Source organism: Herpailurus yagouaroundi, unplaced genomic scaffold (genome assembly GCF_014898765.1).
Source record: "Herpailurus yagouaroundi ecotype Mexico unplaced genomic scaffold, PumYag 428, whole genome shotgun sequence".
NCBI lineage: Eukaryota > Metazoa > Chordata > Mammalia > Carnivora > Felidae > Herpailurus > Herpailurus yagouaroundi.
This window is the reverse complement of record NW_024412645.1, coordinates 524,008-551,994: the sequence shown is the minus strand read 5'-3', so window position 1 is coordinate 551,994 and position 27,987 is coordinate 524,008. Positions and strand designations below refer to the sequence as shown.

At 42.2% G+C, this 27,987-nt stretch overlaps 1 protein-coding gene across 8 annotated transcripts in view; it reads right to left on the bottom strand.

Moving 5' to 3' along the window:
• Positions 1–7,995: 7,995 nt before the first annotated feature.
• PRR14L (proline rich 14 like) overlaps positions 7,996–27,987 on the bottom strand; it is a 59,500-nt gene continuing 39,508 nt past the window's right edge. For 6 of the 8 annotated variants that reach the window (XM_040463925.1, XM_040463924.1, XM_040463920.1 and 3 more), the window contains 5 exons: positions 26,145–26,216; positions 25,188–25,359; positions 24,506–24,612; positions 13,987–14,058; positions 7,996–12,545 (listed from right to left, as the gene is read on the bottom strand). In XM_040463925.1, the coding sequence (XP_040319859.1) occupies positions 12,266–12,545; positions 13,987–14,058; positions 24,506–24,612; positions 25,188–25,359; positions 26,145–26,216 (703 nt within the window). In that variant the 3' untranslated portion in view covers positions 7,996–12,265. Of the gene's footprint in view, positions 12,546–13,986; positions 14,059–16,291; positions 16,770–22,591; positions 22,680–24,505; positions 24,613–25,187; positions 25,360–26,144; positions 26,217–27,987 lie in introns of those variants that run through there. The other 2 variants (XM_040463922.1, XM_040463927.1) reach the window with 2 other exon arrangements.

The following is a 27,987-nucleotide window of genomic DNA, read 5'->3' as shown; positions in this document are numbered from 1 at the left end:
CATTAAAAAAAAATCTCATTCTGACTGCTTTGTACAGTTGGACTGAGGGAGAGCAAGAGTGGTTGATCAAGTCTTTCATTTTAAAGAGGTCATGTGACTTTCTAAGATTCATAGGGTCAGTAAGTGAAATGGCTGGGCTATTACACCCAGATTATCCAGCAATTTTTCGGGATGACTTTTTATGATTTCTGCCTTCCAAAGAATACTGGGACAGTGTGGGTTCCGAAGGGTAACAAAGGAACTGTTGCTGGTAACCAAATCCAGAGCTAAGGTGGAGGAGGGGTAGTGTGTGAGGAATGCCAAAGGCATTTCACCCCATTCATCAAACACAAGTTTTGTTACATTGTTGTGAGAGTTTTAACATCTGAGTGATTTGCAGCACACAGTCCCAGGAAGAAATTCCAAGGGTCCCTCCCTGCTAAGATTTTCATTTCTGTGACTTTGAAGTTGGGGCAAACCACCCCCCCCAAAACAAACAAACAAACAAAAAAAACCTGGCAAAAACTTGTTTGGCAAAGCAGACATTTTTGCTGTTCATAAGATCGTATCTCAGGTAGAGCAAGTGTTTGGCTACTTCCGTCCATAATTGCTATCAATTTTGTTTTCTTATTTACACTCTGGTAGATTGAATTGTTGACCATTTGTCCCAGTTCTTCACACCTCCCTGTATTAAAATATTCATGTTCTTTCCTATATGGCTTTGTGATTCTTCCTATTATGGGTAGAATATTTTCTTCTGTTCTGCTGATGTTGAGGTTGGCCATATGATGTTGCGGTTGCTCCACAGAGCAAGGAATGATATGAGGAGAGCAGAGGCCTTAAATGTGTTTGTGTGGTCTAGCTAGGCTTTCTTGCTTTGGGGAGCTATTGGTGCAAGGAGTGTGAGAGATCCTAAACGAAACTAAACTAGAACCTAAACTATGGCGAAGCCCACCTGACCTGAAGTTTGAAGCAGAACCACTGAACTGAGCCCATTCTAGATCAGCCAAACCACAGTTAATCGACAGCCCCATGAGCAGGATAGTAAATGCTCACTGTTGCTTTCCACTAAATTTAGGGTGGTTTGTTATGCAGCAATATCGCAACAATGGTTCACTAATACACGCTAGGAATGCATGTCTAATTTAGATTTCGTACAATGTATTCAATTCAAGTTTATATAGTATTTTTACGATTTTTCTTTCCAAAGAAGTTCTTTCAAAACCTGTAACTTTTTATCTTGCTCATTTTTATTTCAGCCTTAATCTTGCCAAAAATCTTAACATTCTGGAATGGCCGGTTTGTTTTGTTTTGAGTTTTGATGGGGATTTATTTTTGAGAGAGATACAGAAAGTGTGCATGCACGTGGTGGGGGAGGGGCAGAGGGAGGGAGACAAAGGCTCCCAAGCAGTCTCAGTAATGTCAGCGCAGAGCCCAAAGCGGGCTTCAATGCTCAATGTCACAAACTGTGAGATTGTGACCTGAGCCAAAATCGAGGGTTAGATGCTTAACCAGTTGAGCCACCTGGGCCAGTTCTTTAAAAGAAAGTTTCCTCTGAGTTTTGGAGATGGCAGATATATCACATTTCATCACACCCACCTGGAGCGTCACAGAGAAATGAGTCAATCTGCTAAATGAGGAGGTAGTCTCTTACTTTGAAAGTTCTTTTTCTTCCAAGGCCAAGAAGAGGTATCAAGACTTTGACCTCTATGTGCATATATTCGTAATCCTTAATTGGAAAACCCATTGCCTTTCTAAAGCAGAAATCCCCAGACAATTCCTGCTCTCCTTCAGTAGACTGCACCATCTCTCTGAATCCCTATTGGTGCAGGAATTCCCCAATTACATTTCTATGATGGTCTACTCTACAGCAATGGAAAGCAATGACCTAGATCTATGTTACCAACCTGAGTAGGTCTCAAAAATGAAATGTCAGTTGAAAATAACCAAGATGCTAATTGACACATACTAAGTATATGATTGGTGCATTTTATTTTTTAAGTTTATTTTTATTTAGGGGCACCTGGGTTGGCTCAGTTGGTTAAGCAACCAACTTCCTGGTTTGTGGAATGGAGCTCCATGTCATGCTCTGTGCTAACAAGGTGGATGGAGCCTGCTTGGGATTCTCTCTCTCTCTCTCTCTCTCTCTCTCTCTCTCCCCCCCCCCCCCCCCTGTTTTTTTTTTTTGTGAGTGGGGGGGGGGGGGAGTGGTGAGAGAGAGAGAGAGAGAGAGAGAGAGAGAGAGAGAATGAATGTGTATGAGTGGGGGAGGGACATAGAGGGAGAGAATCCCAAGATGGCTGGGAGCTATCTGCACAGAGCCTGACCTGGGGCTCAATCCCATGTACCATGAGATCATGACCTGAGCCCATGACCAGAGCCGAAATCAAGAGTCAGACACTTAACGAACTCAGCCACCTGGGCACCCATGATTGGTGTACTTTAAAAACAAAATACCTATCCTTTCTGCCCTTGGATGCCAGCAAGTAGGCATTGTTCAAGTTTCTCCTCCTCCTGTGCTCATGTCTAAGTCAGTCTTCCAAAGATTCTGAGCAGCTGCAAAAGCTCTTCATGGAAACTTTGAAATAATCAATGGGTCTGAGGAGCTATTTTGAGCAATGGGGAATGCTCATAGACTGTGTGGTAATGGTAATGAGAGATTCAAACACCAAGTGCTTCAGGGGGAGGTGGATTTAAGAGTTGTGGAACTGGGGCGCCTGGGTGGCGCAGTCGGTTGAGCGTCCGACTTCAGCCAGGTCACGATCTCGCGGTCCGTGAGTTCGAGCCCCGCGTCAGGCTCTGGGCTGATGGCTCAGAGCCTGGAGCCTGTTTCCGATTCTGTGTCTCCCTCTCTCTCTGCCCCTCCCCCATTCATGCTCTATCTCTCTCTGTCCCAAAAATAAATAAATGTTGAAAAAAAATTAAAAAAAAAAAGAGTTGTGGAACTAAAGAGAAGATTGTCAAAGACTTGTGCTCACTTAACTGTGAAAAGGATTTTTTTGTCGGTGGCATTAAAGAAGATGCTGAAGAATACCACCTAAGAGATTATTTTGAACAATATGGGAAAACTGGAGTGATTGAAATCATGGCTGACTGAGACAGTGGCAGGAAGAGAGGCTTTGCTTTTGTGACCTTTCATGACTGTGACTGACTAGACTGTCATTTAGAAATACCATACTATGAATGGCTACAACTGTGAAGTGAGGAAAGCCCTATATAAGCAAGAGATGGCTAGTGCTTTGTCAAGCCAAAGAGGTTGAAATGATTCTGGAAACTTTGGTGGTGATCATGGAAGTGGTTTTGGTGGGAATGACAACTTTGGTCATGGGGTGACTTTGGTGGCAGCCACGGTGGTGGTTGGATATGGTGGCAGTGGGGATGGCTGCATTGGATTTGGTAAAGATGGTAGTCACTTTGGAGGTGGCAGAAGCTATAATGATTTTGGCAATTACAATAATCAATCTTCAAATTCTGGACCCATGAAAGAAAACCACTTTGGAGGCAGAAGCTTTGGGCCCTTTGGTGGTGGAGGACCATACTCTGCCAAACCACAAAACCAAAGTGGCTATGGCGGTTCCGGCAGTAGCTATGGCAGTGACAGAAGGTTTCAATTTCTGTCAGTAAATAAAGCTTAGCAGGAGAGGAGAGTCAGAGAAGTAACAGGGAAGATACAATAGATTTGTGAACTCAGCTAAGCACCACTGTGGCAGAGCCTAGCTGCTACAAAGAAGATACGTTTTAAATTTTTTTTTTCAACATTTATTTATTTTTGGGACAGAGAGAGACAGAGCATGAACGGGGGAGGGGCAGAGAGAGAGGGAGACACAGAATCGGAAACAGGCTCCAGGCTCTGAGCCATCAGCCCAGAGCCTGACGCGGGGCTCGAACTCACGGACTGCGAGATCGTGACCTGGCTGAAGTCGGACGCTTAACCGACTGCGCCACCCAGGCGCCCCGAAGATACGTTTTAGATAACATTCATGTGTATGGGCAAAAAACACAAGGATTGTATTTGTTACTAACTGTATAATAGATTATTTTGGTTTCTGTTCTGTATAGAGTTGAAGTATTCCAACAAAGGGTCTTAATACGGATGCTTTGTTTTGTTTTCTTGCACCCATACTGTTGATTGCTAAATGTTAATAGTTTGGTAATGATGTTAAATAAATGTGTCTTTAAAAAACCCCCAAACCAATATAGGGGTGCCTAGCTGGATCAGTCGGTAAAGCATGCAAATACTGATCTTGGGCCGTGAGTTCAAGCTCCACATTGGGAGTAGAGCTTACAAAACAAAACAAAACAAAACAAAAAACAAAACAAATAAACAATGTAAAAATATTGTTAAGTTGCTGATGGAGAGAGACAGAGACAGAGAGGAGGTAGGGCACTGAGGGACAAATACTAACCTTTTGATAGTGGCTGTCTCTAGGGAGTGGAGAGGGGATATAAGAGGGACTGATAGTTTTGGGACTTCAGTGATCTGTAATGTTTTATTTCTTTAAAAAAATTTTTAATGGTTATTTATTTTTGAGACAGAACGTGAGCAAGGGAGGGGCAGAGAGAGAGGCACAGAATCTGAAGCAGTCTCCAGGCTCTGGCCTGTCAGCACAGAGCCTGATGTGGGGCTCAAATTCACAAACTGTGAATTTGACCTGACCTGAAGTCAGATGCCTAACTGACCGAGCCACTCAGGTGCCCCATGTAATGTTTTTTCTTTTAAGCATGACTGGAAGCAATTTGGAAAATATTAACCCTTGTTAATTCTGAATGACAGAAATATGGGTGCTTGTTATGTTGTTCTTTTCTCTTTTCTGCAAGTTTTACATTTCTTAATTAAAAAAATCTGCCTTGGGGTGCCTGAGTAGCTCAGTTGGTTGTCTTTTTTTTTTTTTTAAACTTATTTATTTTAGAGAGAGAAAGTGGGGGAGGGGCAGAGAGAGAGGGAGAGAGAGAATCCTAAGCACGCTCTGCACTGCCAGCGCCAAGCCCAACATGGGACATGAACTCATCAATTGTGAGATCATAACCCGGATGCTTGGGGGCACCTGGGTGGCTCAGTTAAGCGTCCGACTCTTGATTTTGGCTTGGGTCATGATCTCATGATTCCTGGGATCAAGCCCCACATCTGAGTCTGTGCCAACAGAGCAGAGCCTGCTTGGGACTCTCTCCTCTTTCTCTGCCCCCTACTTTCTCTCTCAAACTAGATAAGCATTTAAAAAAAATCTATCCCCACAGCACTTCTCTCTGTATTCTAAAACTCTCCAGTTGGGCTCCTCTCAGTTCCTGACCCGTGTCTGTCTCCCCTACCTGTCCATGCCCTTCCAGAGGACTGGCTTGATAGTTTTGTGCCCATGATACATTGATCTGTTCAATAAGCAGTGACTGAGCACCTGTGTGCCAGGGATGTGCAAGGGGCTAGGGATGGCAAACAAGACTTCACTCTTTTGAAGCTCACTGGCAAAAGGGGGAACCTGAGGAGTGAGCAGACAATTCAGAGGGTGGAGAGTGCATGGGCTGAGGAAGCATCTAAGAGGGGTGACTATCAGGGCAGTGGCGGGGGGCAGAGTGGGAAGGGGCTAGGGGAAAGCCCCCAGAAATCTGAAGTAGAGGCAGTCCAATGAAGGGGTGGGAGAAAGAACACTCCTGGCCAAGGTCACAGCTTTTGTGTAAAATCTTCAAGGCAAGCGACAGCATGGAGGATCTGAGAAACTAGAAAAAATTCAGGGTGGTGGAGCATCAAAGGGAAATGAAATAGAAAGAAAGGTGTGGGCAGAAACGTTGGGTTTGGTAGTACCATGGTCAGGAGTAGATGTGAGCTTTAAGCCTGTTTCCTCATCTACAAAGTGGGGATTAAAAATACCTACTTCAGAGGTGCCTGGGTGGCTTAGTCTGTTAAGCACCTGACTTCGGCTCAGGACATGATCTCGCTGTGAGTTTGAGCCCCACATCAGGCTCTGCGCTGACAGCTCAGAGCCTGGAACCTGCTTTGGATTCTGTGTCTCCCTCTGTCTGCCCCTTCCCCACTTGTGCTCTCTGTCTCAAAAATAAATAAACATTAAAAAAAAACCCAAAACCTACTTTAGGTTGCTGTGAGAATTCATGGAGGTAATAAGCACAAAATGCTTGGCCCTTGGTCAGGGCTCAATAAATGGTAGTTACTATCTTTATTTGGGGGCGAGGAGAAAGCAACAGGGAGATTTTAAGAGGTGGTTCTGAGAAGTGTGAAATTGTGTTTTACCAGGATAACTTAGGCAGGCAGCAGTAGGGGAAGGACATGAGGGGCAGCCAGACTCATCCCATTCTTTGGGGTATGTTCGCACTATTTCAGGGACCATTTCACCACCTTCAAGAGTCTGACATTAAAAATGCAAAACAGGGGGCGCCTGGGTGGCTCAGTCGGTTGGGTGTCCGACTCCAGCTCAGGTCGTGATCTCACGACTCGTGACTCGAGCCCCTGTCTGTGCTGACAGCTCAGAGCCTGGGGCCTGCTTCGGATTCTGTGTCTCCTCTCTCTCTGACCCTCCCCCGTTCATGCTCTGTCTCAAAAATAAACATTAAAAAAATTTTTTTATTTTTGATATATAGAGAGAGAGCACACAAGCAGCGGAGGGGCAGAGAGAAAGAGAGAGACAGTTGCAAGCACGCTCCAGGGTCTGAGCTGTCAGCAGAGCCTGATGAGGGGCTTGAACGCACAAACCGTGAGACTGTGGCCTGAGCGAAAGTCAGATACTTAATGGACTGAGCCACCCAGGTGTCCCACAACAGAGGACTCTTAAATCAGCTTGGATCAGTCCTCTTATTCTCAGGAAGCCTTACCAACGCTGAGACTCTATAATGGGAGATGCTAGAGAAATAACACGTAATAGATGATTAGCGCTTTCCCTTCTAAACAAAGAAAATGTGCTCTTCTCAAAGAACTGTGAAATCTAAAAAGCAGAAACATAGCTGCGAGGCAGAATGCTCCCCAAATTCTGTTGTAGAAGCCATGAATTGGAAAAGGCCAAGCAGGGATGCTGTACACTGCTTTTCCTCTGGACAAAGGAAAAACATCCTCAGAAATCATGCTTCTTCCTGGGACATGTCAGTATGGTGTTTGAGAGCTATGTTTTCAGTCATTCTTTCACTAGTTGCCATCATCTCACTAGAGAACTGAGAATAGAAGACTCATAGCCTAACCTTGTGTACAGCTGGGAGGATATGTGATAAAAGGCAAGCCTTTTTTTTTTTACAGCAAATGAATGTACTCCACCACATTTACACTCTCCTTAGTAGTCTCATTAGCAAGTGAAGCTCTTACTCCAAATAGGTTGCTAATATTTGAAACATCTTATGACTTGAATTTATAACTGCTTCTTCCCCCTTCGCCAAATGAGAAAGTTGCACTATTTAAAAATCACACCTAAAATACTTACTCAGCAAACCTACTGCACTTAAGTGGGTAGGACTCAGATCTGAATGAGTATTGACTGTTTCCAAATACCAAATTCCCTCAAAGAGATGATTTGCTGCCACTGAGTAAATTTAAAAAGATTCATCGAGGGGCGCCTGGGTGGCGCAGTCGGTTAAGCGTCCGACTTCAGCCAGGTCACGATCTCGCGGTCTGTGAGTTCGAGCCCGCGTCAGGCTCTGGGCTGATGGCTCGGAGCCTGCAGCCTGTTTCCGATTCTGTGTCTCCCTCTCTCTCTGCCCCTCCCCCGTTCATGCTCTGTCTCTCTCTGTCCCAAAAATAAATAAACGTTGAAAAAAAAAAAAAAGATTCATCGAAAGCTCAGAAGGCCACCCAAAGGTGGAGGCCTATACATGTTTTGAGCACAGGACAGTCCTCAGAAAATGGTGAAACCTCATAACGTTATAGGTAAACTTTTAACGTAAAATAACAGGGGCACCTAGCTGGCTCAGTTGGAAGGGCCTGCTACTCTTGATCTTGGGGTTGTAAGTTCAAGCTCTATGTTGGGTGTAGAGCTTACTTAAAAATAAAATCATAAAAAAAAGAGAATAAAGTAACAGCCTTGACAGTTATTTGAAAGGTTTTCCCAAAAAAAATTTATTTTCATAAATTAACACACATAACAGTGGGAATTTAGAGTCACAAACTACCAAACAGAAAAAGAACTGCAGGGGCATCATGTATGCCAATGTTACCAAAAATGTACAAATTTCACTGAACTATATATTGACCATGATAATATATAAACACTTCAGGCAGCTATTTACTGGCCCAGACCAGCCCAAGGAGATGCTGAGGCCTCTCACCAAGAATTCAAATCCAACTCAGCACCAGGGAGGGGCTCATGAAGACACACAATGAATAAGCATCAAATCTGAGAATATGCTGTGCTAGATGGTGGGCTATATGGGGACCCTTACTTTATAATCAAATTAGCGTCTGCTGCTCAATTTGTGGCTAGATGATATCAAACTTTGATTTTTGTAAAATTAACTCTTCCTCTGCAGCCAGCTTTTTGTATCAAGAAGTGCAGTTGTGGTAAGGAGCCCTTCTTTTGCATCAATCCAGGAAAGGCTACTCCCTACCTCTGGCCAATTATCTAGACTTTGGATACAGCCACCCAACAATGTGGTGCTTAAGAGGTCCTTTCCATGATACCAGGGGAAAAGCTTCCAAAACAAAACAAAAACAAAACAAGGGAATTAAAAGAAAGCACCAACTGCATACTTCTCCCTCAGGTAATGGGAGAAAAGCATCACTGACTAAAAGTTGGTCTTTCACGGATCTCCATGTACGTGGTATTAAGAGATGGAATCCCAGCCTGGGGACCAAGTGCCGACTGTGCTTTCCATCAGGCTGCACCAGAGCCTTGGTGCTGCTGCCCCAGTACTGCACATCCTATGCTGCTCTTGGTCTGGTGGGCAGGGAGTGAGCTCTGCTGGGGGAGGGATCGTGCCCAGATGGTAGGATCTGGAATTTACCTCAGGTTGGCTCTGGCACCCGCGCAAAAGACCCTTTCAGGCAAAACTGTGACAAAATGTCATGATTTTCACAGCTCTTAAAGGAGCGCTGAGTTTTGGGATTCACAGCATGAGTTTCTAAGCTCTTCAGGCTCCACGTAAGGCAAATGCTACATGTCTTTCCACTGTACCTCCCTCAGCTGTAGCTCTTAGAGTAAGGTCAGTAAGAAAAAGTGGACATAATCTGTTTTAATAGGTGTGATGAGGTACATTTAAACTAATGAAGAAATGAAACTGGAAAGGTGACCAAAAGAGGAGAAAGGGGGCAGGAAGCAGATGGGGGCAAATATAGCTATAACTGAAAGATGGAAAAAAAAACAAAACATAGTTGAAGTTTCAGTGAAAAGCTGATGGGCAGAACCCTGATTGGACCTGAGATTTCTCCTCTCTTTCCCATATTAAAAGCACTAAGCCTCTGGAGTTGAATTATAGTTGAGTAAATCATAGTTAACTGTAACTTCCCACCATTTGGGGTGGGAAGTCCCCATACTCAGAAACTACCAACCCCCACCCCAGAAAGAGACCTCCTGTAGCTCTGGGCAACTGGTGTGCCAGCAGCCGACTAACGCCCCCCCCCACCCCCACCCCCAATCGTGGGCAGGTTCCACAGGCTCTGAGGACCACAGATCTAGCCTTGCAGCTGGCCAGGCCAATGGTGAAAACAGATGCAAAGACAGGTGTGGCTGAGCACAACTAGAACTTGATGTATCGGTTTTAGGCAAGCAATTTCAAGTTTGCAATGGGGGCCCCTTTTTAACTTTGGAGCAGGGGAAGGCCCCGAGCCAGAGGGCAGGCCAAGAATTTCAACAATAGGCAGAGATGCCTCAGAGCTGCTTCTCTTCCACATTGCCAGGACAAGGAGGGAGCCCAAGCCTCCACTTACTCCATGCCTCCAATGTTCCAAATCATTCTTCCTGGCTCTTGCAAATACCGTGCCTATGTATAAGGGCAAACTTGAAATTATATCTCTGTAATGGTGGTGATGCCACAGCTGTGCCCGTTCAACTTCAGTCTGCTGGATGACATGGGTTGTTGCCGCATTGCTGACTCGTCTACACCAGCAACGGACCTGGCAGACAGGGCTCTGCTTAGTTGCTGGGAGTTTGCAAGCTGTCCAGCAGCACTCCCTAAAAATGTTTGTCAGAGGGTAAAATGGAATACTAATCCCCACTCCCTTAGGCAAAAAGACAGAGAAAAGCATTTAGTGTCTAAGGACCCTGTCCCAGGATGGGAGAGGTACTGAGGTGAAACACAGGTTGTGTCTATACAGTCTGGGCAAAGCAGATGTAGAACAGCGGAATCTGGTTCACATTCCAAGCCAGTGTGGAAATGCGGCTCTCTTCAATGCTATTTGGCCATGGCCTTAGAAGCCTCTATGGGTTACCAGATGTGTATTTCACTTACTAAATGCTATGTCTGAGGCAGTGGGCCTAGAAGACAGATGTGGCACTTTTATTTTCTTGCTCATGTCAGTTCTTCTGCTCCAGTGTGGCACAGACTGTCAACCTGCAAAGGAAAGGCACATAGAGACCCCCTGCCCCCACCCCATCTTCCCACCCACTCACAAATGGGGAGACAAAGGAACCCTAGGAGACACACCAGGACGGCACCACTCACTCTTCTCTAACAGACTGACTTTGAAAATATCTCTGGAGCTCTGACAGTCTCCTTGGGTGGCTGCTTCCTAGCAGTGGCTCCTAGGAGCATGGGAAGAGGTGACCAGTGTCCTGAGGCTGGGTGTAGCATCCCACTCACCAGCCAAGGAATGTTAATTCTCTGAACTTTTGTAATGAAAGCAAGAGAGAAAGAAAGATAAAACACAGGGGATGGTGGTGGCAGGGGGGTGGGGGTGGGGGGAAGCAGGGCAAGGGCACATAGGAATTAAGTGGAAAACGAATGACACCTCTGGGCCTGGCTGACCCACACAGCATCCTTCTGCCCACAGACTCAAGCAGGCACAGATGAAGGAACTGCCAACTCTGGCACTCTGCAAAATTTCCAGTAGGTTTGACATAGGAGCCCAGAGTACGATGGTGTTCTCAGAGAGGGCTGGCCGTGGAATTTCATGATCCCCCTGCCAAGGATGCATCACTGGGTCTGAACCACGTGCCATCTCACTCCCCACTCTTGGAGCAAGTTGCTCTGACAGCTGCAAACACTCTGGGTCGGCCTTTTGTCACCACCTGAGCTGCCGTACCCAACTTTGTTATAGACTACCACTTCAGATAAAACCCATTAAGACCACACCCAACCTTCACATTTTTTTAAATGATTGAGAGGAAAACTTGCTCTTACTTCTATCATTAAAATAAACACATCTACTTAGTGGGCAAGAATGAGAACACAGATGAAAAAGTACTCCTTCTAATGAGTTACACTGGAAGGTGGAAATGGGGAAGGGACTGCTTGAAACACATAATGGGAAAATGTCTCACCATTGTCCCATACCATGCACTGATACACTGGGTCAAATGCCTGTCATATATTCTGAAGACATTATTGTCTTTCTCCTTGATGTCTTAAAATTTTGTTTTAAAATCACATTTAAAGGCTCCAAACATGCAGCAATAATACAAAAAAAAAAAAAAAGAAAAAAAAAGAAAGAAAGAAAGAAAAGAAAAGAAAAGAAAAGAAAAGAAAAGAAAGAAATAAAAACAAATGAAAATAACACCACAACATTAAAAAGTGCAACTTACTTTGAATGGGGCCTGGACGGGCTCCTCTGGCACTAGTGACCCATAGTCACAGAGGGGAGAAAATGATGGGGAAAAGCCACACACACACCCACACAACCACACACACACGCACACCCACCCACACGATTCTGGGCAGACAGACTCAAAAGGATTAGGAAACACAACAGCTCATCTTTCCTCAACTACTGAAATGAGCTGATGAGACCACAAAGAACAGGACGCCAGGTCCCCCTCCCTAGGCCACGTCTCTAAATAATGTTGGTCTAGCACCACCGTAAACAACGCAGAACTTTCACACGGACGTGCAAATGCTATGAGTCCTTGGAATTCTAGTGTTACTGAAGGTATGCTGAGTCCTCCTCCTGTGGATGGCGAGTGTGAGGAGGAGGGGACCAGATGGTTTTCAGGACCATTTCCAGGAGAAAGGGAACTTTCCTGAGGTTCAATGCTCAGCAGGAGAAGTAGAGGACCCTCCTTCACCGTTTCCTAAAAAGGTTGCACCTTAAAATAGGTAAAATCCACGGACTGCATTTTGAGTAGTTTGGGCGGTAGGGCAAAATTAGGCAACTTCTTCCAAGGAGCCTGGAAAATCTAAAATTGAGACCCCTAAACCAAACTGCTTCTCAACAACCAGATGATCGCTCCTGCTCCTCCTCTTCCTTGGCAAAAAAGGTCTCCAATTCCATTAGTTTCTGTATCAACAGAGCATCCAGCTCTCGACTCTGCAGAGCTGCCTTCTGGGCCCTGGTAAAGCTGCCTGCCACCTTGACTTTACCACGAGCTCTCCTCTTTCGTGGGACTGTAAAATCCTGAAATTCTAGAACTCGTTTTCTCTTCTGTTGGCTGATTGAGATTAGCGTACCATTTCGTTCCTTAGGTTCCTCAAAGATGGTCTCCAAACACCTAAGGGTGGAGCACAAAAAAAGAATCACCAATACAATGACTCACGTGGCCCATCTCCTGGGTCACCAACCCTTCTGGTCAACTGGGGCTAAAACAACTAATGACTACTTACTTGACTGCTTTCTCTGGCCAGTATCTTTTTATGTACGAAGAAAAATATGTATGTATGGATATGTAATATATGAACACCCAGTGAAAAAACTGACACTGAGCAAAAGGGTAAGGAATAAAGACCAGACCCTGTAGGTAACACCAGCCACTTTTTTATGTATTCACAAAGTCATTCAATCAGAGACATGCATAAATAAGCATATATTACCAGAGATCAGCCCTTTTGTGTAAAGGGACAGGTAGGAAACATTTTTAAATTAATGAGCACATAGGACTCGATTATATTTTTTGGTTTTAAACAACCCTTTAAGAATATAGAAACCTTTTTTTTTTTCTCACAGACGGTAACAAAAAAAGAAAGGAAATGGGCCACTCGCTGAATGTGGCCTATAGTCTGCTAACCCACAGCATATATCCTCCACTTTGGTTTTCTTCTTGTGTTCAAATGGTAGCAAACCACATACACTGCCCTATACACTGTGTCTCTCTGATCTGTCAATAACTTTTAAGATTATTCTAATTCAGTAAACAGGTATCTGATTCATTCCTTTTAATGGCTACAGTGTATTCCATTATACGGCTGAATCATAATTCAATTTTAAGTTGTTTCCAATTGTTTCCTATTATTTAGCAATGGTGCAATGAATAACCTCGTACAAAGGTCTTAGAGCAAATGTTCACTTTACAGGATAAAATCCTAGAACTCTCCTGCTACAACCTGGACACAACAGGAATTTAATAAATGTTCCCTGACTTGAACTGAATTCACACTCAAAGGTAGCCATGTGAAACACTGTCTGTGTTTGGATTTGTAATCGTATCTGAAGATCAATGATTACTAGTCCTGAAAAGGACAGCCAGTTTTTTGCTAAAAACACAAGTACAAACTGAAAGGAAGTGGTGTTTTCTGTACCTACCTAACTCATCACACATTTCTGTCCCATTCTACCACCAACCCCAGTTCAAGCGCTGGGAACTAAAAATACCAACTCGGGGCGCCTGGGTGGCGCAGTCGGTTAAGCGTCCGACTTCAGCCAGGTCACGATCTCGCGGTCCGGGAGTTCGAGCCCCGCGTCGGGCTCTGGGCTGATGGCTCAGAGCCTGGAGCCTGTTTCTGATTCTGTGTCTTCCTCTCTCTCTGCCCCTCCCCTGTTCATGCTCTGTCTCTCTCTGTCCCAAAAATAAATAAACGTTGGAAAAAAAAATAAAAATAAAAATACCAATTCTAGTTATTTCCAATAACTTCCTTTCTAAAGTGAATGGATTGGAGACTTGCATCGATCATTTCAGAAGCCCTCCCAGTCTATTCACTCCTACTCAATGTACCCACCTGTTTGCAGGAGGAGACTTATAATTCTTGTTGGTATATATTTCTTCTAAACTAAACTCCTTTTTCTTTAATCTGAAAAGAGAATAAAATAAATTCTTCATGTTCTCTTAAGAGAAATAAAATTGGCTTCCCAACTTGATGAGTCATTTTCTTACAGGCCCTCTGGATTGCAATTGATCGATTGATTTTTTTTTTTTAATGTTTATTTTTCAGAGACAGCAAGACAGTGCGAGCATGCACAAGCAGGAGAGGTGCAGAAAGAGAGGCAGACAGAGGATCCCAAATAGGCTCTGCACTGACAGCAGAAAGCCTTACATGGGGCTAGAACCCACAAACCATGAGATCGTAACTTGAACCGAAGCTGGACCTTTAACTGATTGAGCCACCCAGGTGCCCCTGCAATGAATTTTGGATGTGTCTCATGTGCACAACATGTACCAGATTTTGTTTTCTAGGCTGCCAGTCTTCAGCTTTATGAAATTTAGTCCATTTATACTTACTGGCAATGATATAGCTGTATTTGTATCTACTATTCATATTTTATAGCTTCTTTTACCTTTTCAATATTTCTTTTCTTCTCCTTAACTGACTGCTGTTCACTTCTCTTTTATCCCCCTTTCCTGGCTTGGAAATTATACACTTCTCTTTCAGTGGTTGGCAAGAATTTTAAGAAGTTTTCTTAACTTGGAAACTGGAGTGCATCAATATTTTTACCCTTCTCCCAAACACCAGTCCCTGGAACTTTTAATTCCAATCAATACCATCTCAATTTATACATTACTAGTGTTCTATTTTGTCTCCTTTTTTATTTTGTCATTTGAAGAAACCAGATTGTCTGACCTGTGGCTTCCCCAGTCTATATTATGATTACACCCACGAAATATTATTTAACCCGTTCCTCTAAACCAAACATATGGAAAATATTACAGGTATTTCCTATAGATTGACAATTAGATATAAGAGGCATAATCAGATTTAGGTGTTTTGATAGGAAGATTTTTATTTTCTTCTTCTTCTTCTTGTTTAATGTTTACTTATTTTTGAGAGAGAGAGACAGAGCATGGGCAGGGGAGGGGCAGAGAAAGAGGGAGACACAATCTAAAACAAGCTCCAGGCTCTGAGCTGTCAGCACAGAGCCTGGTGTGGGGCCCTAACCCATGAACTATGAGATCATGACCTGAGACAAAGTTGGATGCTTAATTGACTGAGCCACCCAGGCATCCCGATAGGAAGATTTTTAGATGGTGGTGTATACTTTCATCCCGAGGGAAAGGATACCTGTTGTTGATCTTTTTAAAATATTACTAGCCACTGAAGAACACTGACTGTATTTATTACTTCTTTAGGGCCATACTTAATGATAGTCTAGCACTCCTTCTCAATTCATTTGGTAGAATTCTTCTGTCTAAATTGAAACTTCATGTTCATCCATTACTTAGTAACCCTGTAGTACACTTTGCACAGGAAAAACAGCTCGTGCTTGGTTCTTTCCCTTTATTTACTGATTTCCAAACAATTACTTGGTTCTCTAATCTCATCAAAATATGGCCAATGGATTGTTTTAAAAGTGTCATTATAGGGGCGCCTGGGTGGTTCAGTCGGTTAAGCATCCAACTTCAGCCCAGGTCATGATCTCACAGTCCGTGAGTTTGAGCCCCGTGTTGGGCTCTGTGCCGAAAGCTCAGAGCCTGGAGCCTGCTTCAGATTCTGTGTCTCCCTCTCTCTCTGCCCCTCCCCTGCTCATGCTCTGTCTTTGTCTCAAAAATAAATAAAAACATTAAAAAAATTTTTTTTAAAAAGTGTCATTATAAACTATTCCATTTAAACATATTTCTTATGCTCCAATCTGTTGCAGTTATTATTCTTTTTGATGCTCTGTTTCATCTGTGGCCAGTGGGAGTTCCAAATTGGTTTCTGAGTCTCTTTGACATGACTTTAGTAGTCTTTGAGAACTTCATCACTTTCTGGTAGGACAAGATATTCTACACTCATCTTGTACATTTCCTGCTGTAGACCTTTGATCAGTCCTCAAAGAGGTTTGGTTGACATACCATAAAACTTACCCTTTTATTTACTCATTTGTTTATGAGTATACTCAATTCATTTATTATTCATCGTTGCTACGATGTGGAAGATAATAGCTTCAACCCTCAGGTCACCACACTTATATCAGTAGAAACTTACTGTGATAACTTTTATATTAACCATTAATAGTGTTAACTTATCACCACAGAGTTTCTGTATTTTAAACCTGTTTCATTCAGATAAGAAAAGCAGAGTCTGAAGAGCATGTTAATTAACTTTTTGGCATCATGTTTTAGTTTCTTTATGAGAATCTTAACTGAGATTCGGTTTGGTTCAATTCCAATTCAGCAAAGAACATGCTTGTGGAAAATATACATAAATAATAATATGTATACAAAGTTTCATAGTGACTTAGCACTGGCGTTCCAAAAGAGGACAACTACTTTGCTTCTGAGCAGTAGCAACTGCTACATTAAAGATGTTGGATGGGCAGTCCGAGAGTGAAAGATGAGCCTCCCAGCCATTCTGACTTGCAAATCAGGGTAGTATGTATCCACATTGTTTCTGGACTGAGGTGAAGGTCTGTGAGCAGAGCTCAGATTCTGGAATTTCTGGCCTCTCAACAAACTGGCTTCTTCAGCAAGACTACATTCACTGGAATGGCACAGTCTGCCTCAAAAGTACAGACACTTTCCGTGGAAGCCCATCTTGCCCAGGGTAGTTTTGGAGAAAGTCTACATTTGAGTGTCTTCCATCTGCTGGGTCCTCTCTCCCTCATCACTTGATCTGTTTTTACGATTTCCATCATAAGGAAGGCAGTTTCAGAGCTAACATCAAAAACTCTTTGCATAAGGTGTGGTCTTGAGCCAGAGATATGCTGATATATACCCTAAGCAGAATATAGCAACAATTTTTGAAGGTATCTGTTTTCTGGCCTAGAAAATGACCAGAAGACACTTAATACCTAAGATGACCAACTGCTTCTTGAGTAACAATGGCTTTTATACTCTCAGGTAGAGAGAACAAATCTATAAATATGGCCAAAGAGAAAACATCAGGCATTTGGGGGTGGGTTCAAATTCTGATTTTGAGCAACCATCTCTCATTTACAAATGTTTATAGAAGTCATGGCTGCAGAAGTGGTCTATATAAAATAGAAGTCTTAGGGAATTTCTATTCCCCTGAAACCTCCACTATTTTACACAAATGACAGCACTCCATAGACAATTTTGGCTCTAGCATAACATTATCTTAAGATACTGATTATACAAATATATAAAGCAGTGCATCTTGTTTTGTGTGTGTTGTGTGTGTTTTTTAATTTCAGAGAAAGAGAGAGCATGTGCGAGCAGGAAAGAATCGTAAGCAGAATCCACACTCAGTGCAGAGCCCAACACAGGGCTCAATCCCACAACCCTAGGATCATGACTTGAGCCGAAATCAAGAGTCTGCCTGGGACTTTCTCTCCCTCTCTCTCTGCTCCTCATCCTCTTGTGCATTCTCACTCTCTCAGAATAAATAAATAAGCATTAAAAAAAACAAAAACAAAAACAATGAAATTTCCTGTGGGCGGGGTGGCTGGCTAGCTTAGCCAGTGGAGCATGCAATTCTTGATCTCAGGGCCGAGTTCGAGCCCCACGTTGAAGTTGGAGTTTACATAAAAAAACAAAATTCCTATGGTTTCATCAAGTATTCTTACACTCTGATTTGTTTCTACTTAAATTTGATTCATTTGGGATTTTTTCTGGTGAAAGGTCTAAGGTACAGATCCAACTTTATTACTCTTAAAATGGCTACCCAGTTGCCCCAATAGCACTTTACTGAACAGTCAGTCCATCTTTTTACCACTAATTTGAGGGGACACCTTTGTCACATATATTTCTCTATGTAGTTATGTCTACTTCTGGACTTTCTATTTTGTTTTACCAATTTGTATGTTTCTGCTGTGGCATCACACTTCTATTTACTTAGTTATAATATACATATATATATATATTTTTTTTTAATGTTTATTTATTTTTGAGAGAGAGAGACAAACAGACACAGAGTCTTAAGCAGGCTCCAGGCTCTGAGCTGTCAGTGCAGGGCTCAGTGTGGGATCCGAACCCACGAACCATGTGACTATGACCTGAGCTGGAGTCAGAAGCTTAACCAACTGAGCCACACAGGCATCCGAGTTTACAATATGTTTTAACGTCTCTTAGGATTAACACCTCTCTCATTTCACTCCTTTTCTGAATTTTCCTGGCTATTCTTGCTTCTTTATTTTTCCATGTTAACTCTGACTGTGTGAAACATAAACCTTTCCATTTATTCAAATCTCTTCAGCTCTTGGTCGAGTGAATATATTCAAAGTTTTGTTTACTGGCATGCGCCAGTTATATTATAACTTCTTAGCTCAAAATGTACCCTCCAGAACCTGCTCTGTGAAAATGGAATCCTGGACTCTTGAAGCATTTCTTCTTTACAGTAAGTATGATGTTAAAAGCTCCGGCAAAAGAAGGCATTGGGGGAACACTGCTAAGAGGAAAGGAGCTTCTTTTCCTGGTTCTGGTGAACTTTTCCCCCCCCATCACTGGTGTATGTTTGTTGGCGTGTCAGGAGGGGGTCATTTGGAGGGGGCTCTGCCCTAGCTGTGTGGCCAGAGTATGTAGTCCCTCAGTGCTCTGGCAACCCTAGCCTGGTGATCATGCCACATGCTTCCTGACACGTGTGGGGCACTCCGGGCCATAAGCTTATACTCCAACTTCCTGAGGGCTGTTTCCTGTGGCCCTCCTGAAGGAAACACCACATGCTCCAGGCATTACATCCACAGAGGCACCCCTAGTCCCTTTGCATGCCTGCCTGCCTCAGCTCATCTGCACCCTAGAAGTTGTTTGCTATTTCCTGCTTGCCTAGATCTGGCCTTAGCAACCCAGCCATCCAATGGGCTGCACCCATACCCTCACGAACAAAGTCAAAATGCCAACATAGAGGAGGTGGCCCCCTTCCAAGTTTGTCCTACCTTGAGTACTTTCCCTCAGTCTTAGGGTGCCCTTCAGAATACTCTGTACATCTTTACGGTTACTCTATTATATTAAAGTTCCCTTATTTGGGGATCCTGGTTGGCTCAACTGGTTAAGTGTCTGACTCTTGGTTTCAGCTTAGGTCATGATCTCATGGTTTGTGGGTTTGAGCTCCGCATCAGGCTCCACGCTGGCAATGCAGAGTGTACTTGGGATTCTCTCTCTCTCCTTCTTTCTCTGCCCTTCCCTCCCCTCAAAATAAATAAACAAACTTAAAAAAAAATTAGTAAGGGGCGCCTGAGTGGCTCAATTGGTTAAGTGTCTAACCAGCTCAGGTCATGATCTCACAGTTCGTGAGTTTGAGACCCACACTGGGTTCTCTGCTGTCAGCACAGAGCTCACTTGGGATCCTCTGTCTCCCCTCTCTCTGCTTCTCCCCTGCTTGTTCTCTCTCTCTCTCTGAGAATAAAGAAACATTTAGAAAAAAGTTTTAAAAAATTATTAAAAAAAAAAAAAAGTTCCCCTATTTAAAATACTATGTAGTTTGCGGGGGGACTTGGGTGGCTCAATTGGTTGAGCATCCAACTCTTCATTTCGGCTCAGGTCATGATCCCAGGGTTGTGGGACTGAATCCCATGTCAGGCTCTGTGCTGAGTGTGGAGCCTGCTTGATTAAGATTCTCTCTCTTTCTCCCTCTGCCCCTCTCCCTTGCTCAAGCTAAGATAAAATTGACAAATAAAATAAAATACCGTGTAGTTTGTCTCCTGATTGGACCCTGACTGACACATGAACTCCCCAGAGCTAAATAAGGTTGCTACTAAATACCCTAGACCAGTGGTATTCACACTAGGGTACCAAGACATGCCAGAGTACATGAAATCCCACTTTTAGGGGAATCAATCTCCCAATCTTTAATTTCCTAGAAGTCATATGTTTGAACATTCATGCAGATTTCTCCATTTCCACAAATTCTTGGGAGAGATGTTGTATTATTTTAAAAGTAGGCTTCACACCCGGCACGGAGCCCAAAGCAGGGCTTGAACTCACGACCCTGAGATTAAGACCTGAACTGAGACCAAGAGTCGGATGCCTAATCAACTGAACCACCCAGGTGCCCCTTGCACAAATTCTTTCAGAACAGCACCTATACACCCTGAACTCTGCTTTGGTATATGAAACAAATAACTAATCTTGCTAAGCTCGCTTAGTAAGTAATGAAATTACTGTAAACCTGTATTGGACTTGTCTTTCCCCATTTGGTATAGTTCCCATCACATACAAGAGAGGAGTGGCCTCAGAAATAGGATACTTTGGGTGGTGTCAGAATATTCAGATTTCAAATATGTTGTGGAATGGGTTTGTCAGAGTGACTTTGCCTCATTTATCTCCCGATTATCATCAAACAATGCCTCCTGGCCCTACTTATGAAAGAGAGCTTCAAATATCAATACAGCCTGCTTATGTATTTAATTGTACCCTATGTTTTTTCCAAACTATTCTCAATTCTCATTGACAGTCTGTTATTACTTAGAAAGAAAAGTTCCACTCAACAGCCAATCCTTTCCTTCCTTTTTAAAACATATAACTGAAGGGTGCCAGGGTGGCTCAGCTGGTTAAGCGTCGACTTAGGCTCAGGTCATGACCTCCCCCCATGTAGGGCTCTGTGCTGACAGCTCGGAGCCTGAAGTCTGCTTTGGATTCTGTGTCTCCCTCTCTCTCTGCCCCTCCCCCACTTGAAAACATTTAAAAAACAACACACATATAACTGAAATGTTTACTAGGACTATCAAACATTTGAAGATGAAGTGTGTAAAACCCACAGATGAAAAATTTTAAGTAATTTCACTCAGTTAAGGGATAAACTTTTAACAAATTATATAAATAAATATTTAATCCAATTATTTAATCCTTACATTATTTCATCTTATAAAATGTTATAACTTCTGTTAACAGCAAAAATTATGATACTGCCATGTCAGTTGGTTTCATAATACACTATTCTCCTACATTAAACACTGAAGCAATCCTAAGATTTACATAAATAATAGCTTTATTTCTGATTTTTTATGACTCTTAATTATTCCAGAAGTCCAATAACAGAATTTGTTTCATGCATGCATACACATTTACTGAAGCAACATCATGCTTTCTACCATATTCCTCACTTTGTAATTTATTATTCTAGCTACACATTAGTTTGTTACAAATTCAGGATGAGAAATAGCATTATCATGTTGTTTTAATAATGAATTAAAATGAATAAATTAATTATATTTGTTGCATATGATTTTAATTTTGACTCATGGCTTTCACAAATCTACCTTACAATAAGTTATAAGGATGTGTTCCATATAATAAGGAGTAAGATGTGTTCCATAGTTTATTTCTCAATGGTTTATATGGTTTTCTTAAAGGTGCAGATCAACACATTCACCTGAGTTGGAAAACAAAAGTTAGGAAGAATAATTTGGCAGATGGGCTTGAGTAACAAAAACTGCTTTTGCCAATTAAGTTAATATGTCAAGGGGTAGGGGATGTGGAAAATGGGTGAAGGGGAGTGGGAGATACAGGCCTCCAGTTATGGAATAAGTCACAAGGATAAAAGGTAGAGCTCAGGGAATACAGTCAATGGCATTATAATAGTACTGTACTATCGCTTCTCGGCCTTTTGGCTAAGATCAAGTGTAATAGTACTGTACTGTGACAGATGGTAGCTACACTTGTGGGTAGCACCATATATTATATAGACCTACTGAATCACTATGTTGTACACCTGAAACTAATGTAACATTGTGTCAAGTATATCTATTTTAAAAGTATTTATTTATTTATTTATTTATTTATTTATTTATTTATTTATTTATTTTTAACGTTTATTTATTTTTGAGACAGACCATGTAACATTGTGTCAAGTATATCTATTTTAAAAGTATTTATTTATTTATTTATTTATTTATTTATTTATTTTTGAGACAGACCATGAACGGGGGAGGGTCAGAGAGAGAGAGAGACACAGAATCTGAAACAGGCTCCAGGCTCTGAGCTGTCAGCACAGAGCCCGACGCGGGGCTCAAACTCACGGACCGCGAGATCATGACCTGAGCTGAAGTCGGCCGCTTAACCGACTGAGCCACCCAGGCGCCCCAAAGTTTTTATTTATTTTGAGAGACAGAGTGTGAGTGGGGCAGGAGCAGAGAGAGGAGAGAGAATCCCAAACAGGCTCCACACTGCTAGTGCGAAGCCTGACTCAGGGCTCAAACTCATGAACCATGAGACCATGACCTGAGCTGAAATCATGAATCAGATGCTTAACCAACAGAGCCACCCAGGCGCTCTCATTGTGTCAAGTATATTAAAAAAAGAAAGAAAGAAAAAGAAAAAAAGTTACATGTCAAGGTTTTTTGATAAATATAATGCATTAAATCTATAACTTGAAGATTTTTTGACAAAAGAGTATCTGAATAGCTCATCAAAAGATATCTTAGGCAAAGGTTTATTAAAAATCTTATTTTTTCAACCCCTTTCACTATATTAGATTAAAGTTATCTCTAAGTGAAAGACCAACATACAAATTACTAGGCATTTGACACTTACTGGTCAGATCTTTTTGGTGTACTGCCCATACAATGAGATACTTGCTCCTTCAATGCCTGGTAACAGAACCTATGTAAATCAGCACTTTTCAATCCTTCGCTTTCAAAAAAATAGGTGATAAATCATTAAATATAATTTGATGATAGATCACTGTGTGATTTTTTGGCACTTACTTGAAAGAAGTTCAAAGGACTGAATGTCATTACTATATTAAAACTTTCTCCACTCCCAACTACTTACTTATACATAAAAGATTTTTTAGAACCTCTATCTACATATACATGCAAGACAGAATACATCTGATTCTGAATCCTATTTCATTCACTAGTAGTAAGTACTATTCAACCTAGGATATCTGAAATATTTTAAACATTTCTCTTATAAAGACTTGATAGGATGATCAATAAAAGCAGTGTGAGATAAAAATATATTAAGACAAGACCACTTGGGAAAAGTGGAATGTCAATTATGATCATAGTAACAGTAACTATTGCATTTGTGTTGTGTGAAGCAATACAATAGGTACCAGTACACATTTTTTTCCTTTTTCTTTTTAAAAGTAGGCTCCATGCCCAATGGGGAGGCTTCAACTTGAACCCTTGAAGAGCTGTAGGCTCTACCAACTGAGCCAGTCAGGTGCCCCCACATTTTTTACTCAATTGGACTGCATAGTAATCTTAAGTGTTGGGAATTCTTACCCACATTTTACAGATGTGTTCTTGACACTCAGTAAATTTCAATAATTTACCCTGGGGTTACTAAGGAACCAGTGTTAGGCTTCCATTTGCCAATGAGAAATGGAGTGAAAACCACCACAAGAGAATATAACTCTGGAGATCTTTTTAAAATACTTATAATTTCATAGTGTGTCTGTATAGTACATATTACAACAAATACATAATTTGGTAATTTTTTCTTTCCACTTCTATTTATAGGATTAGCAAATTATCTCTGTCATAAAAAATAAATCTTGGGGCGCCTGGGTGGCTCAGTCGGTTGAGCGTCCGACTTCGGCTCAGGTCATGATCTCGCGGTCTGTGAGTTAGAGCCCCGTGTCGGACTCTGTGTTGACAGCTTGGAGCCCGGAGCCTGCTTCGGATTCTGTGTCTCCCTCTCTCTCTGCCCCTCCCCCACTCATGCTCTGTCTCTCTCTGTCAAAAATAAACAAATACTAAAAAAATTAAAAAAAAAAATCTTTAGAAGCCAAGTTTTTAAAGGTCATGATATAGACCATAGCATGGATTTGGCATTTTCTGAAAGAAAAGAAAAGAAAAGAAAAGAAAAGAAAAGAAAAGAAAAGAAAAGAAAAGAAAAGAAAAGAAAAGAAAAGAAAAGAAAAGAAGGAAGGAAGGAAGGAAGGAAGGAAGGAAGGAAGGAAGAAAGAAAGAAAGAAAGAAAGAAAGAAAGAAAGAAAGAAAGAAAGAAAGTTTAACTTCTTTCCCTCATGACCTTTAGGTCCCTCCTCAACTTTGCATATAGAATGCTGTGAGCTTGGGCTGTGGGGTCAGGTAAAACCTGTGTGAGACAGAAACCACCTATGCCATGACTGATACATGGCCTAACACAGGTGTCATAACCACTCAGCCTCAGCACCCTCATCAAAACGTGGGGGTGACAATAGTGCTTACCTCCCAACACCACTGGGGGATGACCAGACTATGTATGCAAAGGGACAGCATAATATCTGGCATAGTGAGCTTGATAAAAATGATTAAGAATGCATTACAAAATCCCTGGCACATAAACCTCTGGCCACATTACCAATTAATTCTTTTGGATAACTTCCTAGAAGTATGATAAATAGCTCAGAGTATATAATTATTTAAAAGCTCATTATATTGTGCCAAACAATTTTCCAAAAATGTGAACCTATGTGTATTAGAGAAGGAACTCACCTTTTGGGTCGAGGAAGGCCCATGGGGGTAAGATTAGGGTCTGGTTTAGGAATGGTTTTCCGGATACGAATCTGTGAGACTTTCTTTGGCCTCTTCTCTGGCTCAGCCTATTTTTAAGGGTTAAGAAGAAAGACAGTCAAGTTATAAGACATTTAAAATACATGAAGTCTCTTTTGACACTCAAGATTTTACTTCCTCAGTTTATAGATGGCTCTAGTAAGTAGTTTATGACAAAGCTCCCCTTACTCCCGCTAACAGTGTTTTCAACAACAGCTCCCTTTATACTATTGGAAGACAATCACCCATTCAGCTCAGATATTGAGATTAGCAATATGAAAGTCTATCAACTGCTGGAGACAGAGACAGTTTGCAAAATTGAAGAACATCATTGTTCACTCATCTTTGAATGCATGAAGCACCTCGTTGGTCCAACTCACTCTCTAAACCCTGTTAAATGTTATCATCAAGAAAAAAGGATCTGGAAAACAATGCAGATTAAGAGACCCAGTGTAGCTTTGGTGGCTAAGGAGAAAAACTCCTGCCTTGGTAATCTTCAGCACTCAGCTGAAGCTAACGGTGATAAGGAAAGACACTCAGAGGCCTGTGTACCAATCATGTGATCTGTAGTCCTCAGTGGACATGCCCAGTAGCAGTCACAACTCCACCAGCACTTTACATTTACCTCCTTCTGTTCTGGAGGGCTGCTCTGTGGATGGGGGCATGCTGCTGCCACATCATCTAGCTCATCAAATCCAGGAACCGGGAACTCGGAGGCTGAAAGCAGGAGCTTGGTGACAGCTGAGTCTGTTACTAAGCAAGACTTTGGTACCAAGGCAGGGAATGGAGGCTCTAGTCTAGCACCATGGACAGAAAAACAGAGAAGAAAATATGAGATGGGTTTCACTTTCTATCTTGGCACATTCAACTTCTTAACATCAGACTAAGGTTGAAGATCTTCCCTCTTTCAGCAATGACATTTCCAGTCAACCTGTTTTCTAGTTCCGTCTGGACACCTCCTATGTCTACATATGTAAAAACTTCCAAGAATGCAATCAATTTCATTGGTATGGAGCAGTTTTATAAGGAAAAATATAAAAGGACAGACTTTTTGGAAGAAAAAGACATTTAGTGAACTGAACAATGAACTGTGCTCAGATGAAATCAATCCCATCCAGACAATGAAGTCGGTTGCATGATTAAGCAATAGCTTGAGAGGCAACTTGTAGTACAATGAGCTGACTAGTTTGTCTTTTTTTTTCTAGCTAGTATTGATTACATATTCTTAGTTAATACTTATAAAACATGCCTGAATCCTGGACCAGGTTTAGGAGAACAACATCAGAATCATGTTACACCAGACCCATGCCATCAGCTAGTGTGCTCTCTCAGGTGCTGTGCTCGCTTGCACATTCACTTTCCTCTCTCTCTCTCTCTCCCTCTCTCTCTCTCTCTCACACACACACACACACACACACACACACACACACACACACACTGCACATTCACTTTCCTCTCTCTCTCTCTCTCCCTCTCTCTCTCTCTCTCTCTCTCTCTCACACACACACACACACACACACACACACACACACACACACACACACTGCAAACCCTTATGTTCCAGGCACTGCTGCAGGCTTACCTCATCTGACTGCCATTGGTGTTATAAGTAGCTTCCATGCCTGGAAGAGGCACATACGGTAACATGGTGTGGCTGAAGTGAAGCAAAAGTACAGAAGCAATTAGGGCAGTAGAACAACAGGAAAGTTTTGATGCCACTGGGGGTACTCAAAAGGTTTTGATGCCATTGACGGCACATGATGCTTGATTAGGCCCTAGGAAGATAAGAAATGTCACTCACTCAGAAAGAAGCCCACCCCCCAGCCCCATCCCAGTGATGAGAATTACATTTACATGCCCATCACTGGAATGGAGGCAGGCTGACAGGAAGATTATTTTCTAACTTACCTTAATTATTTTCTAACTTGAAAAGAAGGTAGAGAGAGAAATAAAGAAAGGACAGTAACAGGAGGGAATAAGAATGACTTGGAGTCTTATATCTTCTAATGAAGTTGTTGAATACATAAATTAGAGATTTAAAAAAATAATTTACAGCTAAAAAAATCTTATTCATCTCTGTGTTAATGCCATTAACATAAAGTCTAACTTCTATATCCTTACGGAAGAAACTTTTTTTTTTTTTAAAGTTTATTTTGAGAGCGCAGGAGTAAGCGGGGGTGGGGGAGGAGCAGAGAGAGAGGGAGACAATCCCAAACAGGATCTGTGCTGTCAGGGCAGAGGCTGATGTGGGATTCAAACTCATGAACAGTGAGATTATGATCTGAACTGAAATCAAGAGTCAGACGCTTAGCTGACTGAGCCACCCAGGAGCCCAAAACTCTTTTCTTTAAAGCCAAGTTCCACGTAAAACATGGTTATGTAGAAGAAAACTGTTAACAGGGTTATTAGCTCCTTTGTAATCAAACTTTTATTTTTATTATTGAAGCAATGGTATTCATCACTCATAGCTACATCAATACGTGATGTTGGAGAGCTTTTTGTGCCTCTCAAAGTAAAACCTGCATCAGTTTCTATTGAATTTGGAACTCAGTATAGGTTTAATCAGTGAGGCATTGGTATGATGACCATAATACAATCCATCTCCTCTTAGAAGTAGATTTGTTCAAGGTCTAGGAAACACAAATAATTCAGATTTTTAGGATGTTTAGCACCAACTCAGGATTCCTTGAGGGCTACTGATAAAAGGAAAGAGGCAGGATGGTACACTGAAAAAGCAGCTGACCAAATCAGCAATCAGGAGACCCTGGGTCTAGATCAAGCTCAGCTGAAATACTAACCAGTTGAGTGATCCGGGTTAGAAAAAGCCACGTGTCTTAGGCTCCTCATCTATAAAAGCAGCAAAAAAGGAGGCCAGTTCAACCTATATTATAGAGTGCTGAAGGTCCAAATAAGAAAATTCTATTGGGGGGGGGGCGCGCTTGGCTGCCTTTGTTGGTAGAGCATGTGACTCTTGATCTTAGGGTCCTTGAGTTGGAGCCCCATGTTGGGTATAGGTTACTTAAATATATAAAACCTTAAAAAAAATTCTATGGAGGGCACCTGGGTGGCTCAGCCATTAAGCATCTGATTTCGGCTCAGGTCATGATTTCATGGTTCGTGAGTTCGAGTCCCACATCGGGTAAGCTTGAGCCCTGCTTTGGGTGAATCCAGGCCCCAATTTGGTGAGCACAAGCCCTGCTTCACGTAAAATAAGAGCCCGCTTTGGGGCGCCTGGGTGGCGCAGTCGGTTAAGCATCCGACTTCAGCCAGGTCACGATCTCGCGGTCCGTGAGTTCGAGCCCCACGTCAGGCTCTGGGCTGATGGCTCAGAGCCTGGAGCCTGTTTCCGATTCTGTGTCTCCCTCTCTCTCTGCCCCTCCCCTGTTCATGCTCTGTCTCTCTCTGTCCCAAAAATAAATAAACGT